This window comes from Ciconia boyciana, chromosome 1, assembly GCF_034638445.1.
Source record: "Ciconia boyciana chromosome 1, ASM3463844v1, whole genome shotgun sequence".
Taxonomy (NCBI): domain Eukaryota; kingdom Metazoa; phylum Chordata; class Aves; order Ciconiiformes; family Ciconiidae; genus Ciconia; species Ciconia boyciana.
Window position 1 is genome coordinate 187,947,148 of NC_132934.1, and position 14,717 is coordinate 187,961,864.

A 14,717-nucleotide genomic window follows, 5' to 3' on the forward strand; every position below is an offset into this window, starting at 1 on the left:
ACCAAAAGGATCAGCGGCTTCACAGCGTTTATGGCAACAGGACCAGTTTTGCAGATGGGTCCCTGCCACACATACAGCAGCTTAACCTACAGCAGGAGATTTGACTCTTTTGGCCTCCATCCCAAACCACCTAACTGATGCCAGAGAACATTGTCCCCCACGTCGTTTACAGAGAGAGAAACCAAAAGCATAGGCGCCTGCAGAGCATCCCAGCTAGCTGATCCCCCCTGCGGCTCCAGCGGCACGATGGATCACTGCAGCACGGGGATGCGCCCGTCAGGTTTGGAGGCAGATAAACCCCAACGCCTCGGCAGGATGCTGCAGTGAACAGATCCTGTCTCCTGCAGGGCTTATTAGTTCAGGCACAGCACCCGCCTAATGCAGCTATTTATCCACTAGGCTCAGCCTGGCTCGTATCCAGCCTCTGCTGCATCTCCGCTCCGTCCTTTCTCGCACCCCAGCTCCTGGGGCAAGCAGGGCAGGAGTCGGGCAGCCTGCCAGTGCTGTTGGTGAGCTCAAAGGCTGCGTTTCTATGTGGAGGGGAAAAGCAGTTTTGGGTACAGAGGTAAGCACAGCAAACTCTCTGTCACTGTTAGCTGGAGCCTGGGCTCAGAGTGTTGGGTCAGTCATCACTGAGTCCTCTCCAGGGAGCTCAGCCTGATTTTGCCCGTGAACTTAGGAACAGATGCTCACTGGATGGGTCTTGGGGAAGTCTGGTGATACCCAGCAAAAGGTAGGGCTGTTCCCCAGCAGGGAAACAAATCATCCACAAAACTGGACTTAGGCTGTAGGACTTCTTGACTGCAGAGGGCTGGACTAGGTTCTTGCTCATCTTCCAACGCCCAGCTATTTGCAAACACCAGGTGGCACAGGTCTTACTGGAGTGCTTGAGCTGTAATTACGGGTCAGCCAGGACTGGAGTTGGCTGCAACCCACTGAGTGACTTGCCTGTAGAGAGCATCAAGGTCCTTTTGCATTAATAACAACTCAGAAGCTACTTGATCTGCAACTTTCTTCTATGTTGTAAAAGTCAAGAAGCAAAAGTTACTATTACAAAAAACGCTGAAAGGCTGCTTTCAGCATCAATTAATTTTCCCTATGAGTGAGTAAAGAAAAGGTCTTCCCCTCCCCAACATCTGCTTCATCAGACTGAGTTCTCTTGCTATAGGCTGTTGATTGGCCTCTGGCAAATTAAAGTTGCTTTAGTTAAAGCAGCAAATCGGCAAAATACCCAGACGCAGCCTGGATTTATTTGCGGGCTGGGATGTTGTTTTCTAATCACTGGCTTATTATTAAAAAATCATTAAAAGCTTAAAAAATATTAAGAGATACCTTCCCAGTAAGCTCGTGTTTAGCTGCAACACAAAATTATCTCCAGTTGCCTTGTGAAGCTCCTGGAGATTACGCTGGCTTCAGATCTGTTTTCTGATAGTGCCTTCATCTTTTACTAACAGCCTGAAAGAAAATTCAGTCTTTATAATCAGTTATTTACAAACCAGTGGTTATGTTTGTGCAACCTTGCATGACCTTAACATTTCTGAGTCTCTTTTTTGAAATATTTTCTATGGCAGAAGAAACACAGTAAAAGTTTTGTATTATTTTTAAAGCTGTATTATTTCCTATATGATTTAGAACCTTGAGATTCCAGGCAGGAATTGTAATTGGACAAAAGATTCCAGTTTGCCTGTAAGGGGGAAACCAGATGAAGCAATGGTGAATTACTGCAAGCATTTGTGTCTATTTTCCTGACACACTTTAAATCTTGACCTAGACGTAACCATGAATTGTCTGGAAGTAAACACACCCCTATTTATAAGGAACGTGCTCCTGCTGCTTTGCTGCCTTCTTTGAGCTTGCATTCTGCCAAGATTGGCATGTGGCTGTGGAAAACATGTCTTTTCACCCACTCCCAAAAGCACAGATAATGAGAGGTCTAAACCTGTCTTGAGGCAAATATTTATATGGAATACTGCTTGACTCAACAGGGGTAAAGAGGTCCCCAAAAAATGTTTGCCAGAATGATGGCAGAGAGGGAACTAAATGAGCCAGACAAGCCCCTGACCACATCACAACTATTTTGTAGGAATGTGAGGAAAGAAAATGAAACGTGAACATCTTCCCCCAAACCAATAAACCTTAAACACCAGCAGAACATTTTTCAAGGACCAACGCCTCAGACTCCTGTCAGACATCCTCTGGTGAAGCTTGCTAGGGTGGCCTAGGACATTCCTGATCCCAGTGCCTGCACGGCCACTGCTGGGAGTCAAGTTCCCACAGCCAAGGCAGCAAAGAGTAAAATGTGCCTGCATTTCAGCTGCCTCTTCAGTCTGACATACTAATGCAAACTCTTAATAAACCCACAAAGGCCTGTGAAATGGGTTAGGGGTGGCGTGAGGACCAAGCTTTACCTCCCCCTCCACTGCTCCTGCACCAGGGCAATGACAGCTTTTAAGGGACCAACAAAGTCATGTGGGAGTCATTTTAAGCTGCCCCAACAAAATACAGGTCACCCACAGACTGCCGTACTGCAAACCATGAGCTGGCCTAAAACGGCTGGGTAAATCAGCATTTCCTCACCTCTAGTGATGCTATTGCATCCTAAGTCACCAAAATCTGTGTAGCACCTCTGGCTTTCACTGATCAAAGATAGACAGAAAAAGAGGGACTCCATCGAGCCTGTGAGCAGACCCAGAATCCAGGCAGGGAACAGAAATTACACTACCTAAGTAGCCTCTCTGCCTTGTACCTCTTTACACAGCTAATTAACACAGCTCACACACCAGAAAGCAGGTCTGAAGCATTAGGGATCCTGCCGTAGGGGGAAGGTAATCATGAAGCAGTTAATTGAATAAACCCAGGGAAAGTTTGTTCTGCTGGCAGCCATCCCATAAGGAGAATGAAAGGCAGATTTGTCCAAGTGGATTATTTGCTCCACGTGACTTGCTCCACGTTATTTGCTCCACTCAGTACTCTTTAGGAACATGTTTACCCTTGTGCCACGGTGCAGAGTCTTTTCCGATAGATGTTAAACAATCTGTCCTCTCCCCTTCAGAGTTTATTTTGTATTGCTTGTAATTACCAATAAGGGTGCTTATCCCAAAGCATATTTTGAAGTATGTCTTGCTGTCTTTTGCCATCCCTCATCTGCCACAGTGACCTCCTTTCCAATCCAGACTGATTTCATTAGCCAGTAATAACCCTGGGCTTTGGACTACCATAAGGATTTGCACTTCCGACAAGTTTAAATTACCAGCTACTTGTTTAACTGGTATAGCTCCATACTTTTTCACTGGTGTCAGTCTCCTGTGCTGATCTGGATTCCTGAGTGTGTCCCACATGTCTGCCTGTCTGCCTTCTTCACCGTTTTCAGATAGGTCTTTCAGATACGACTTGGTCATTGTTGACGCAAACATTCAATGATTGCTCTTGAGACCCTTATACTGCTGCACCCTTCCTTGCACACCAAGCTCTGGTTTTATGTAGGGTTGCAGGGTCAGAACAATTCAGGTGAGAAAGAACCTCTGGGCATTGCGTTGTGCAGTCCCTGCTCAAAGGACAGTCAACTGCAAAGACAGGTCAGGTTTCTCAGGGTCCCATCAAGTTTATAAAATCTCCAAGGATGCAGATGGCAGAGCCTCTCTGGGCAGCCTGTGCTAGTGCCTCACCACTCCCATGAGAAGGACTTTTTGCCTCATACCTAGTCAAAATATCCCTTGGTTCAGCTTATGTCTGGCTCTTCCTATTCTGGGAAGAGCCTGGCTCTGTTTTCTCTATACAGTCTCATTAGTTAACTGTAGGCAGCAATTCCCTTCTCTTCTCCAGGCTGAGAAAGCACAGCCCTCTGCCTCTCCTCCTCCATCCTCTGCTCCAGCCTCCTGACCAGCTTGGTGCCCCTCACTGGGCTTGCTCCTCTGTGTCAATGCTTTTCCTGTGGTGGGGAGCCCCAAATGGGACTCGATACTCTGGATGTGGTCCCACAAGTGCCGAGCAGAGGGTAATAATCATTCACCTGGACCTGCTGGTTACACTCCTGCTAACACAGCCCAGGATGAGGTTGTCCTTTGCCACAAGGGCACATTGCTGTTTCACTTTCAGCTTGTCCACCAGGACCCCAAGGCTTTTTCTGCAAAGCTTCTTACTATCCACTCAGCCTCCAGCCTGCACTGTTGCATGGGGTTATTCTGTCCCTGATACATGACCCTATATTTACCTTTGTCCCTCTGTCTTACCTGGCAATGGTGACAGCATCCATGGTCTATTCGGTTGCTTTGCCTGAAATTCTCTATTGTCAATTAGGCCAGAAAGTTATTCCCTACTTTTTTCTTGATGGGGAGTTCCTTCTAGTAGAAATAAATTGAAAGCTCTCACCCTGCAGTTATGTTGCCAGACCTTTTTTGCTGTATCTGAAATCTCCCTCAAAACTTGCTTTTGGGAAGTGGAAGGAAGATTGTCTTACCTAAACCTGTGTAAAACAGTAGTGAATATAATACTAATTATTACTGTGCCCAAACTTTCTGGATTTATCTTAAGGAGACAATTATCCTGATTGGGTTTTCTTTTGCATAAGTCAAAGGAACTGCAGGGTATCAGTGGGGTTCATTTCATCTAACTTCAGCTAGATGAAAATGACATATCCATCCCAAGCTGGTCTTCTGGCTTCCTTGATTGTCAGTGGCAAGAAAGACAGTCTTCCTTTGAAGACAATTCATCTCACTGATCCTAGATTCCAAAAGACGTTGCATCTCAGAGATGTCCTCAGCTCTCAGGTAGTACAAGTGGGGAACTCACAATACTGCCCCACAAGCAAAGCCTGGCCCCACTGGTCTGTCCTGTGCCTTTTCATACTATGGGGGTCCAACCGGCAGAGATAACATATCCCTGCGTGCAACCAGGCATCCTCATCTGAGCAGACATTGCAATGCAGCAGCGAGACATCCAGGCTTCCAGGCTCACTTCCCTATTAAAGAGGAAGATGTCTTCAATCTGCCCTGCGCTCTTCAAAAGAGATGGATAAGTTTGCTGGACTCCAGCAGGTTTTTTATATGGTCTTTTGCTGGATCAAGTTTGATAATTTTTAGAATAAGTATGTCTAAATAAGGGTCTGATCCTGCAAAACTTACATATTTTTGAATCTGTGCACATGCTTGACACTGAACCCCTGAGTGGCCTTGCTGAGTTCAGGGCATTACCGTGATCACCGCACTTGCCGCCATCCTGCCATTTCCATTTCAGCCTCTCATTCCTGCAAAGCCTGAAGGTGACCTTAACCATCCCATTACCCCAGCTGCCCTACGTAATCCTTGTGTGGTGGTTATTTACTCCATTTTCACACTTATTACTTTGCTTATTTTCCACATGGCAGTCCCTAAGAGTGGAAGAACATTTTCATCCTCTGCTGATGTGGTTTTCTGCTCCGTAGCAGCCGCCTCCTTGCTCACCTATAGTGTTTGTTTTCTGCACAAGGGGACGTTACTGATTTCATCTTTTACTGATTCATTTATGCTCCATTTCTCTGTTTCTCTTTCCATTTCAGCTGGCACTTGATGTGAGAGCGTGTGTGATCTTGTGTTTAAGATATTCAAAGGACCTGTGTCTCTTCTCTACCACACATTTCCCAGGGCTTGATGGGCAATTCGCCAACCACTCTGGAGCTTAATATTTCCATGTGTAAAATACCAGTAACATCACTAAAGCTGTGCAGATTATTTATTTTTTACTGGGGAGGCCAATCTGGAAGGAAAAGGGATTTCAGTTTGGATCAGCTCAGAATGAAATTGCTCTAGAAGAAAAGACTAGAACCGAAAGCACTACATCTGGTATGGAAAGAACTGATTAATTCCTTTCCAAAGTTGTTTCAAACATTTCTACCTTTTAAAAAAAGTACACCAAAATAAACATGCAAAGTACTCGGAGGTCTCTGCCGTTGTCCCCCAGTGTCGCTTTCATGTTGTTGCTGAGACTAAAGGGGAGCTAAAGATAAATCCATTAATGTTATGTAAGATGCTCAGAAATGCCTCTAAATAAATAAAAAGGTGCTTCAAATTGTACACTGTGTATGTGTCAGGCAATTCATTGGCAGTGCCAGGATGCTCTTCCCTCTTTGGAGGAGAACACTGTGGGAGAGCCAAGCAGGAGTATTGCAGGTGGCTATTAGCAGCAGGTCACCCAGAGCAATTTTCAGGAGATCTCCATGCACTGATGAAATTTTGCCATTCAGCACAGCCCTCAGGAATCCCTAGGGGTAAGAGCTTTGTGGAAGGTTGTGAAAACCAGCTGAGGCCACTGCCCTGCCCAGCTGCTTGCTCCTGCAGCGTGGAAGCAGAAGGGACATATGCCTGCTTCGGCAGTGCACACACCAGACCGCCAGCTTAAATCCCTGCTGAAAGTGGATTTGCACCACCATACCGAAGCAGAGGGAAGATATTATCTTTTGCCAGCACTAGTGAATGGATCGTGATCGTGGCTCACTGCGCTGGGTGGACAACAGGTGTCCGTGGCACCTCCAGCTGGACCTGCCTGCCCAAGCCCCGATCCAGTACATGATGGCAATTAGGCTTTGCAGGCACGTAAGGCACTTGGCTTCCTCGCCAGCTGCATCAGTGAGTTGTGACAGCAACATTTCACTGCTTTTTGTAGCTCTCCTTGTCTTGGTGGAGAAAATTTTAAAGTAGGACTTCATCTGTCAATAGGTAAATTGGTGGCACCGAACAAGCTGTGGATTGAATGATTGTGATTTCTTCTGAAAGAGCTTAGAGGAAAATAAGAGATCCAAAGTTGTAGTGAAATTAGTGATGTTTTGCTTTCAGCAGGAGTAAAAAAAGGCCAAAATTAGGTTATTGAACAGGTAAGGAGAATCTTTTGCTTTAAGACTTTGGTATAGCAGGGAATGGACAGGATGAGGAGGAACAATAGCATAGAAGAAAAGGTATTTAACGAAAAGAGACAAGCTATGGAAAGAAAGAAAAATAATGCATTCTGGCAAGGTGTTTAATGTCTCAACATCCATGCTTTCCATTTCCAAATAAAGCATGTACATTTGTGGGCTGGGAAGTTGCTCCCACTTCCAGAAGGACCCAAGTGGAGAACTCAGGCTCAGGCTCTCCCCAGCTCCATCAGAAGCTGGACCCAGATCGGCTCAATGTGGTGGCTCAGTTCTGCTCCCCTGTTACAAAAATCACACCAAAAGCAGGCCCAGCGTATTACCTAAATATTGTTCAGCTCTCCCAAGCAATTCTCTCCTTTTTGTGGTGCGTGCACCTCCTGGCACCCACCTCCAGCAGCTCCAAGGAGGACCACAGCTCTGCACTGTGCCGTGCCATGCCATGTGTGCCAGTGCCAATGCCACCGAGAGGTGCTGAGGGCAGCCCGTCACGGTCATCGCTCCCACGGTCATCGCTCCCACCACGCCGGGGGAGCAGTGGTCCTCGCCACCCCGGCCTCCTGCAGCCAGAAGAGCGTGGCTGTGTCTCCCGTGCTCCTCACTACCTCACTCCCTCCCCAGTAAAGCTGCGTAAAGACTGTCTCCCCCACACTCTCCCTGATGAAATTATTGCAGGATTCAGTTTTTCCCTCTTCTGCACCAGGCTGACAGATGCTGATTACCCACTGTGATGGGAAGGCTCTGGGGGTGCCAGGGGCGACACCCAAAGTCTCGGCTCTGAGCCAGGCAGGACAAGGATTATGGTCTTTCTATGGTGTAGGAAGCACGGACACCCTGGGCAGACAGGGCACAGCCACAGCAGCTCCTTTCCCTTGCTTTACCGGAGCTTTCAGGATCTGCTGCGCTTCCTTTAAACTCAATTTCTTGGATAACTTAAGAACCTCAGATTGTCTCTGAGAAAAAAAAGGAAGTTTCTAAGTGCCCACAGCTACGTGTGCTGGGAGGTCTTTGGTACCAGGAGAGCATCTGAAAGATTAAACAAGAATTTGTACTCTGTAAATTCTGACTTTAAGGCAAAATTCACAATGCTTGGCAACCTGGCCTGGGACTTTTTAACATCTGAGCCTTGCAGGACCATACTCAGTGCTTGGCTTCTCTACTGAGGCAAGCAGCAACGTGTGCTAATTAATGCCAGTTGTGGGAATGTCCCGGTGTGACTTACATCTGCTGGGAAGCAGACTGAGACCTCATCGCTCATTTTGTATAATCAAGGCTTATATTAAAACATCCCTCTTTCCTCTGCACCCCATGTGCTAGCCACGGCAATTGCTTTGGGGCAGTATTTCTCCTGAGGGAGGTATCTGGGCTGTTATGTCTAGCCCAAAGGGCTGCACTGAGAAATTCTTGATATAATGAGCTGTATCAGAGTGGGTGGGTTAGAAAGCAATATGTGGTGGTGTCTGATGGCTACTCCTCACCCTGCTGTCAAACACCCTGTCAAGGGGAGAGGCATTTCTCTAATATTATAATAATGGCGCAGTCTCCCATTGATAACATCTGAATTGAAATGTCCTGCAACCAGGTCGGATTTATTCTTGAAATTCACCCTCAAAATCAAACGTGGGTAGGAAAGGACTCAATGTTTACCCACTCTATCCCACCTCCGGAGCTGCAGCATGAGAGGCAGCACCAGTTGACGGCCATAATTCACTTTCCACAGTGGGTTTGGGGCGGGAGAGGGGGAGAAGGAAGCCGGAGCATATTAACACAGAAAGTTCTGAGACGGCGGGTCTTCCCGTCCCTCTCCCTCTGCCGAGGAGATGCTGTAATTGATATTCTGGAAGACCACGCTGGAGCTCGGAGCTGCCCTGCTTTGCAGTGCACTTGGAGCAAAGCCCATGCCACCCTGCTCACCCATGCCATGGTCCTGTGGATTGTGCAGGTGCGTGGGTCTGCAAGCTCAAGGTTAATGGGTTATGGGAGAGGGGAGCTCCGGGGACCAGGCCACGGCAGCGACAGATGGAGAGCCCCCGGGGAGAGCTGCGGGAGCGTGCTCTGCCTCGCCTCCGCACAGCACCATTACGGTCACATCTGCAGGCTGCTGTGGACACACGGACGGAGGCTCCCAGGGTGCTCGTGATCAACTTGGTTTCCAGTTTTGCCCACTGAAACCCCTTCAAACAGAGGCAGGGCTGAAGGAGGGGTGCTAAAGCAGCACTGCTTGCTGCCTTCCGCATCCCTACAAAAGGATTTGAAGGTCTGAGGTGCCCCATGTTCATGCAGCCCTGGCCCACAGCTGGGATGGGACCCAGGTGCCTTGCCAAGAACCCAGGTTTGCAGGCAGCAGGGGGTTTTGCAGCCCTTCTCGCCGTGGCTGTCACAATCCTGCCGGACACTGGGGACAAACGCCACTTGGGCTCCCCAAATCACAGCCCTGCATGGGAGATTTGAGGGTGTCTGGGCTGAGGCGGTGACAGAGGCTGTCTGGGGGTTGTTAGCAGCAGGTTTCAGAGTCCCTCTCCTCCCTTGCACCAAATAAATAAATAAATCTCATGGGGGTATAATGCACCATAGCACTTTAATCCTGCTGGGGATGAAGTGGATTACAATGCTATTTGGCTGGCCACTGCACACAGAGCCAAACTGTTATAACAGGATTCAAATCCCTTCCCTAACTCAGAGCAGATTTGCTTGTTGCTTTAAAAAACAGCTAGAAGGCAGCTTGGGTCCGTAAACCATGCTATGACCCTTTTTTAATATAAGATTGAACTATTTATGCTCTCCTTTAAATATGCTTCTTTTTGTAATTCAACAAGTTCCTTGAACTCCTGCAGAGACAGGGATGGGTGGTTTTTACAGGAACATTGTAAACACACTTTTTTACTCTTTACAAGAACATTTTTCACACTCTCCAAAGAGGAAAAGTTGCATGTAAAAGCTAGTAACTCCTTGAATGAAGAAGATCTGTTTTACCCAGCCATACACAGCACGTCGCAAAGCATCGGTGCCCGACTGGGCTGTGATTGCACTGCAGTCTCCTGCCACGTACGGCTGGTTTTTGGGGCAGGGACCGATGCCAGCTAAGGAGCGAGGACACAGCCGCCCACCTTCGCCTTCTCCCCGGGGTGCAATTAGGAGTGCTGGGGGGCACTGCTATTAACAGGGGGAAAATGCAGAGGAAGTCACTGAGCCTCATCTCCACAGGGACCAGCAAACCCTGCTCGTTTCTTACACACACACAGAGCACCTTAAAACTTTCCCTGCACACTGGGGCCTGCAGCCAGAAGCATGAGCGGTGCTCCTCTAATTAATATGTCCTTGAAGGGAGCAACCACTTAGGTGGGGAGATCCATTGCCTGGCTGTGCCTCTCCAAAGGAGACATCAGGGTGACCATACGCTTGAAGGAGGACAGGTTACAAGGTAATGCATATAATACAATCGAGAACGAAGGTGACCTATAGGAGTGCGGTAAATATGTGATTTTCGCTGCTTGACAAGCCAATTTTGATCCCAGCATAGCACCATGTCATAAGGTGCTGCTGCCATGCCTGGGAAAGCTCATGGGAGGACAAAGAGCAGAAAGTGGCAAGAAGGACAAAGAGACTCCAAAACAACCCCCCCAAACACCCTATTCATACCCCTGCCAAACAGGCAAAACGGAGGGTGATGGTTGCAAAATTGTCTTTGCTTGTTTAGAGCTGCCCGTGTCAGCCTGTCGTGCACAGGGAAAATAGCAGCAGATCAATAGAGGTGTCTGCGCTGACACTCTTATCGTCTTCTTTAAGATACACTGAATCGCTCATCAGCCTTCCCAGTTAATGAGCCTTTCAGTGGGAAGAAAGACATGGGTTTCTTTCTAAGCATGTGCTTCTCTGCCAACCTCCGGACCGCTCCTAAAGGAAGAGGCAAGTGATGGGCTCTGGTCATGGTCAGAGGTCTGGGCTGTGACTACAGTGAGAGCGTGCTGATATAACTTCACTGGAGGCTCCCCTTGGTCTAGCTATGGGTCTGTGACAGCAGAAGCTGGTGCAGCCTTTCCCTGGAGGGTACCAGGGCTCCCCTGCGCTCTGCAGCTCACCAAGTGCTTTACATGATGCCAAATCTCTGACACACATACCTGATCACCAACCATGGGTCCTCGGGGTGGGTTGGATCCCACCACCATCCCTGAGCACTCCCCTGGATGGAAGGGGTGAGAATGGAGGTCCTGCTGCAATTTTACTTTAATGGAGTTATGAACATTGGCACTGATTGAGGACCTGACCTCTGTGAGGGATGTCAACATATGTAATCACACCAGAATATGATGCCTGTCATTTATCATTTGCACCAGTCAGCCAGGAGCCCCCTTGCCCGGGTGCTGTGGAGATACAACATAAAATAATCCCTTTGGAAAGGGTTTACAACTTTAGAGTAAGCACAAACATTTAAGCCTTGAAGGGAAGGGAGACAAATGACATTGCTCCTAGCCCTTGTTTCCTAGCAGGCTTGTATTCATCGACCGCGAGCCTTAATACAGTTTTCACTCCACTTGTCAATTGTTAAGATAGATTTGGGGGCTGTCAACAAAATGTTACAGTTGAAATGACCCAGCTAGAAATAATAGGCTATGAAACATCAAAGAAGTCATAACACTGTAAACCACCACAGAGGAATACATTCAGTCCTTTCATTTTTAATGGTCCCTCAGGTGTCATTTTGCGTATGGGACAGTTTTGGGGGGATTTCCCTGTCCCAGCTTCAGAAGTATCTGTGCCAGGTTGCTGGAGGGAGCAATCACAACCTCCCTGTGCATCCCCAGGGGAAAAATGGGCACCCCAAGAAGCAGGTTCATCTGACTTGTCTTTGATACCAGTTTTTGGACAAGGCGCCTTGCCGGCTGGAGATGACCATCTCTCCACCACCAGATAAGAGCAGGTGGGGCGAGATGTCTCACTCGGAGACAGCTGGTTTCGGCCCGCAGGCTCCTACTGCTTGCTGGCACTGGCAGGGGGGTGACCCCTGGTGCTGAGCACAAAGGGGTCCAACGCACCCGTCTCTTCTAGGTGCTGGCACAAAGCGGGGGTGCGTTCCTTACAGAGCTGGTGGGAAACCAAACTGAACACCTTGAGAGCAGATCAGTGCTAAAGCCCGCTGTGTTTACCCAGCTGGATGCGAGCTGGGTAACTCGGGAGCACATTCAAAGCATATTTCACTTTACAGTCAGAGGGTTTTTTTTCAGAGCAGGAAGGTTTCTTGTCAGCTTGTCCCATCTACCTGGTGTCTCAACAGACCCGTGTGGGGAAACACGTGCCATCAGGTTCCCACTGCAATCCTATTGTGGGAGCAATTCCCACCCAGGTCAAGATGATGCTCACTGGGGCTTCCCTGACACATCGGACCTTTTCCTAGAGGCTCCCATTTGTTCCAAAGAGAGTTTTGGATCCAGTGCCTACTTTCAAGAGCTGCCAGACAGTACCGAGATTGCTTGTCTCTCTGCTAGGCTTTGGGTCTGATCAGTGAAGAACTTGGCCATGGGGAATTTTAATACACTACAATGCCCTATGTGTTTAAGAGAGAGGAACGGAAGCATCAACTTTTTTTGGTATGCTCAAAGGTAAAATGTTGCAGCTCCTACAATAGCAAATCTGCAGCTGGAGAGGACCTGAACTGATAAATTCGGGTCTAGTCCTAGATACCAGTGGAGCAGTCAGTGGACACCCCTCTGTGTGCTTATGGGATCTCATCAGACAGTGCCATTGGCACTGAAATTGTATTGTGACCTTTAATAACCTTTTTTCTGCTCAGTTTTTTTTTTTTTTAATAATTAAAATTATGGATGAAAGTAGCAGGAGACAGTCACATAAAAGGGGTCGAGCACAGAAGCATTCACTTACGAAATCTCCCCATGCACTTAGGAACACGGCTATTTCTTTTATCCATTTGGACGGCCAGATCCTTTCAGATAATGACAGGGCTGCAGGTTTTTTAAATAGCTTATGTCGGCAGAGGAATGTGATGCTGGGAGGGGCGAGCCCGCACCCGAGCGGTCCATCCCCTGGGAGCGCCTGCCCTGGCCAGCAGTGCTCGACAGGCTGAGCACAGCCTTGCGGGGAAATCCTCCCGGAGCTGGCACCCTGCTAGAAACAACCTCTCCCTGCCTAAGCGCAGCCTGAGACTGGAAATATAACTCTGGGAAATCTGCCTTTTTTTTGGGGGGGTGGATGCTGCTCTGAAGAGGGATTTACCCCATCAGCGGACACCCAGGGGGCCCACGGTTCAGGAAAGATGCTCCCCGCAATCCCTCCGAGTTCCTCGTGGGAACACCAGCAGAGCCAAAGATAAGTTGTCCTGAATTAATTTCATTTCTGAGCTTGTGTCAGGCTAGCAGGGCGGCATCGCAAGTCAGGTCCACAAGGACTTCCCACAAAAGAGGAGTCACTTCGTTAAAGTTGGTCATTCACTACTCTGATAAAGTAATTAAAACCTCCCAGTAGCTTTCTCCCCCTGCTGCTCCTTCTCTACGTAAAAACATCAGGGCTCTGGCATAGATGGAGCTGTTGACACTTTGTCAATGAAAATCCAGAACCGTGCAAGTAAGAGAAATGTTTTATGGGGACTATAAATAGTTTTGCATTAAGGCAAATTCCTTATTTCCTGCCTATTCTCCTGCTTATCTCCTGCGCGTTCTCCTGCCTAAAATAGACTCACCTTGCAAACGGCTTAAGGACAGAGGAATGCCTTCCGACTCCCCTCAGGAGACAGAAACTGCCTTTTTCCCAAAAAAAGCAAACAAGACCAGCAGCCAGAGACCCCTGCGCTGCCATCCCCCCTCTCCCCGCTCCCCACCGCTGGACAGCAGACGGCTGGGCTTGGGTGTCATCCTGGGAGACCGCCCAGCATCCTTCCACCAAAAAGGGAGGTTAATTCATCCAACTAACTTTTCCAATCATTTCCTCCAGAGGCTTGCAACATGCATGCTCAATTACACGGGTGAAAGGGATGAGGAAACTTTGGGGAGGGGGAGCAGTGACTTCCCACGATCGCTTGGAGCAGCGGGTTGCTTCCCCTTCGCTCCGAAGGGAATCGCGCAGCCAGACAATGCAAACATCCTCTCTACCAGGGCTGCAATGTGTTAACAGCACTCTCCCCTTGCTGCCACAGCATCATTTCATTCCCTGCGGAGAAACGCCGGCGGTGGCAGGGGGAGGACGAGAAGATGTCAGAAAAGAAAAAAAATTTAACTCACCTTTAGGCTGTGTGTTGGGTTGACGACGCAGACAAGTTGCCCGGCAGCTGAGAAAACCCTCTTTGCCTTGTAGTGCTGAAACCGCAGGTGAATAAGATCTAACACAGCCCCAAAGCACTGGGTGAAGAAAAGCATCACAACTTTTGGCGTTGCTGCTGCTGCTGCTGCTGCTGCTGCTGGCGGTGGGCAGGGGAAGCAGCGAGAGAGCCCCTGAGTCCTTGAGCCCGGGGAGGGAGTGCAGTCGGTGAGAGCTACGCTCTGGCACGGCTTAGCATGCCTTCATATTCATCATCAAAATAAGACGGGAAGAGGCTTGCAGCAGCGGGGCGGCCAATGGAAAGGACAGAAATGTTATCCTTGAGGTCCGGAGACAGCCAATAACGAATGCCTCCCCTCCAGAAACTCCCTGATGAATTGAGCCTGGTGGAGAATGTATTATTGAACATTACCATACATCAGCACATTGCATTTATCTTGTGATTACAGCCAGTCATACGTAAGGCTGTGGAGATATGCAGGCAAAATTGATTGCTTAACGTCTCCATTTATTAATTGCCTTAATTTAACAAAAGAGCGCTCGTGTACCAAAGCTAAATGTAAGGCACCAG

At 48.4% G+C, this 14,717-nt stretch overlaps 1 protein-coding gene across 1 annotated transcript in view; it reads right to left on the reverse strand.

Annotated features, from left to right (window-relative positions):
* The window catches only part of SIAH3 (siah E3 ubiquitin protein ligase family member 3), a 49,428-nt gene extending 35,184 nt beyond the window's left edge, over positions 1-14,244 (reverse strand). Inside the window, 2 exon segments of the mRNA XM_072854380.1 lie at positions 9,617-9,674; positions 14,110-14,244. Coding sequence (XP_072710481.1) covers positions 9,617-9,674; positions 14,110-14,244 — 193 coding nt within the window.
* Positions 14,245-14,717: the final 473 nt, after the last annotated feature.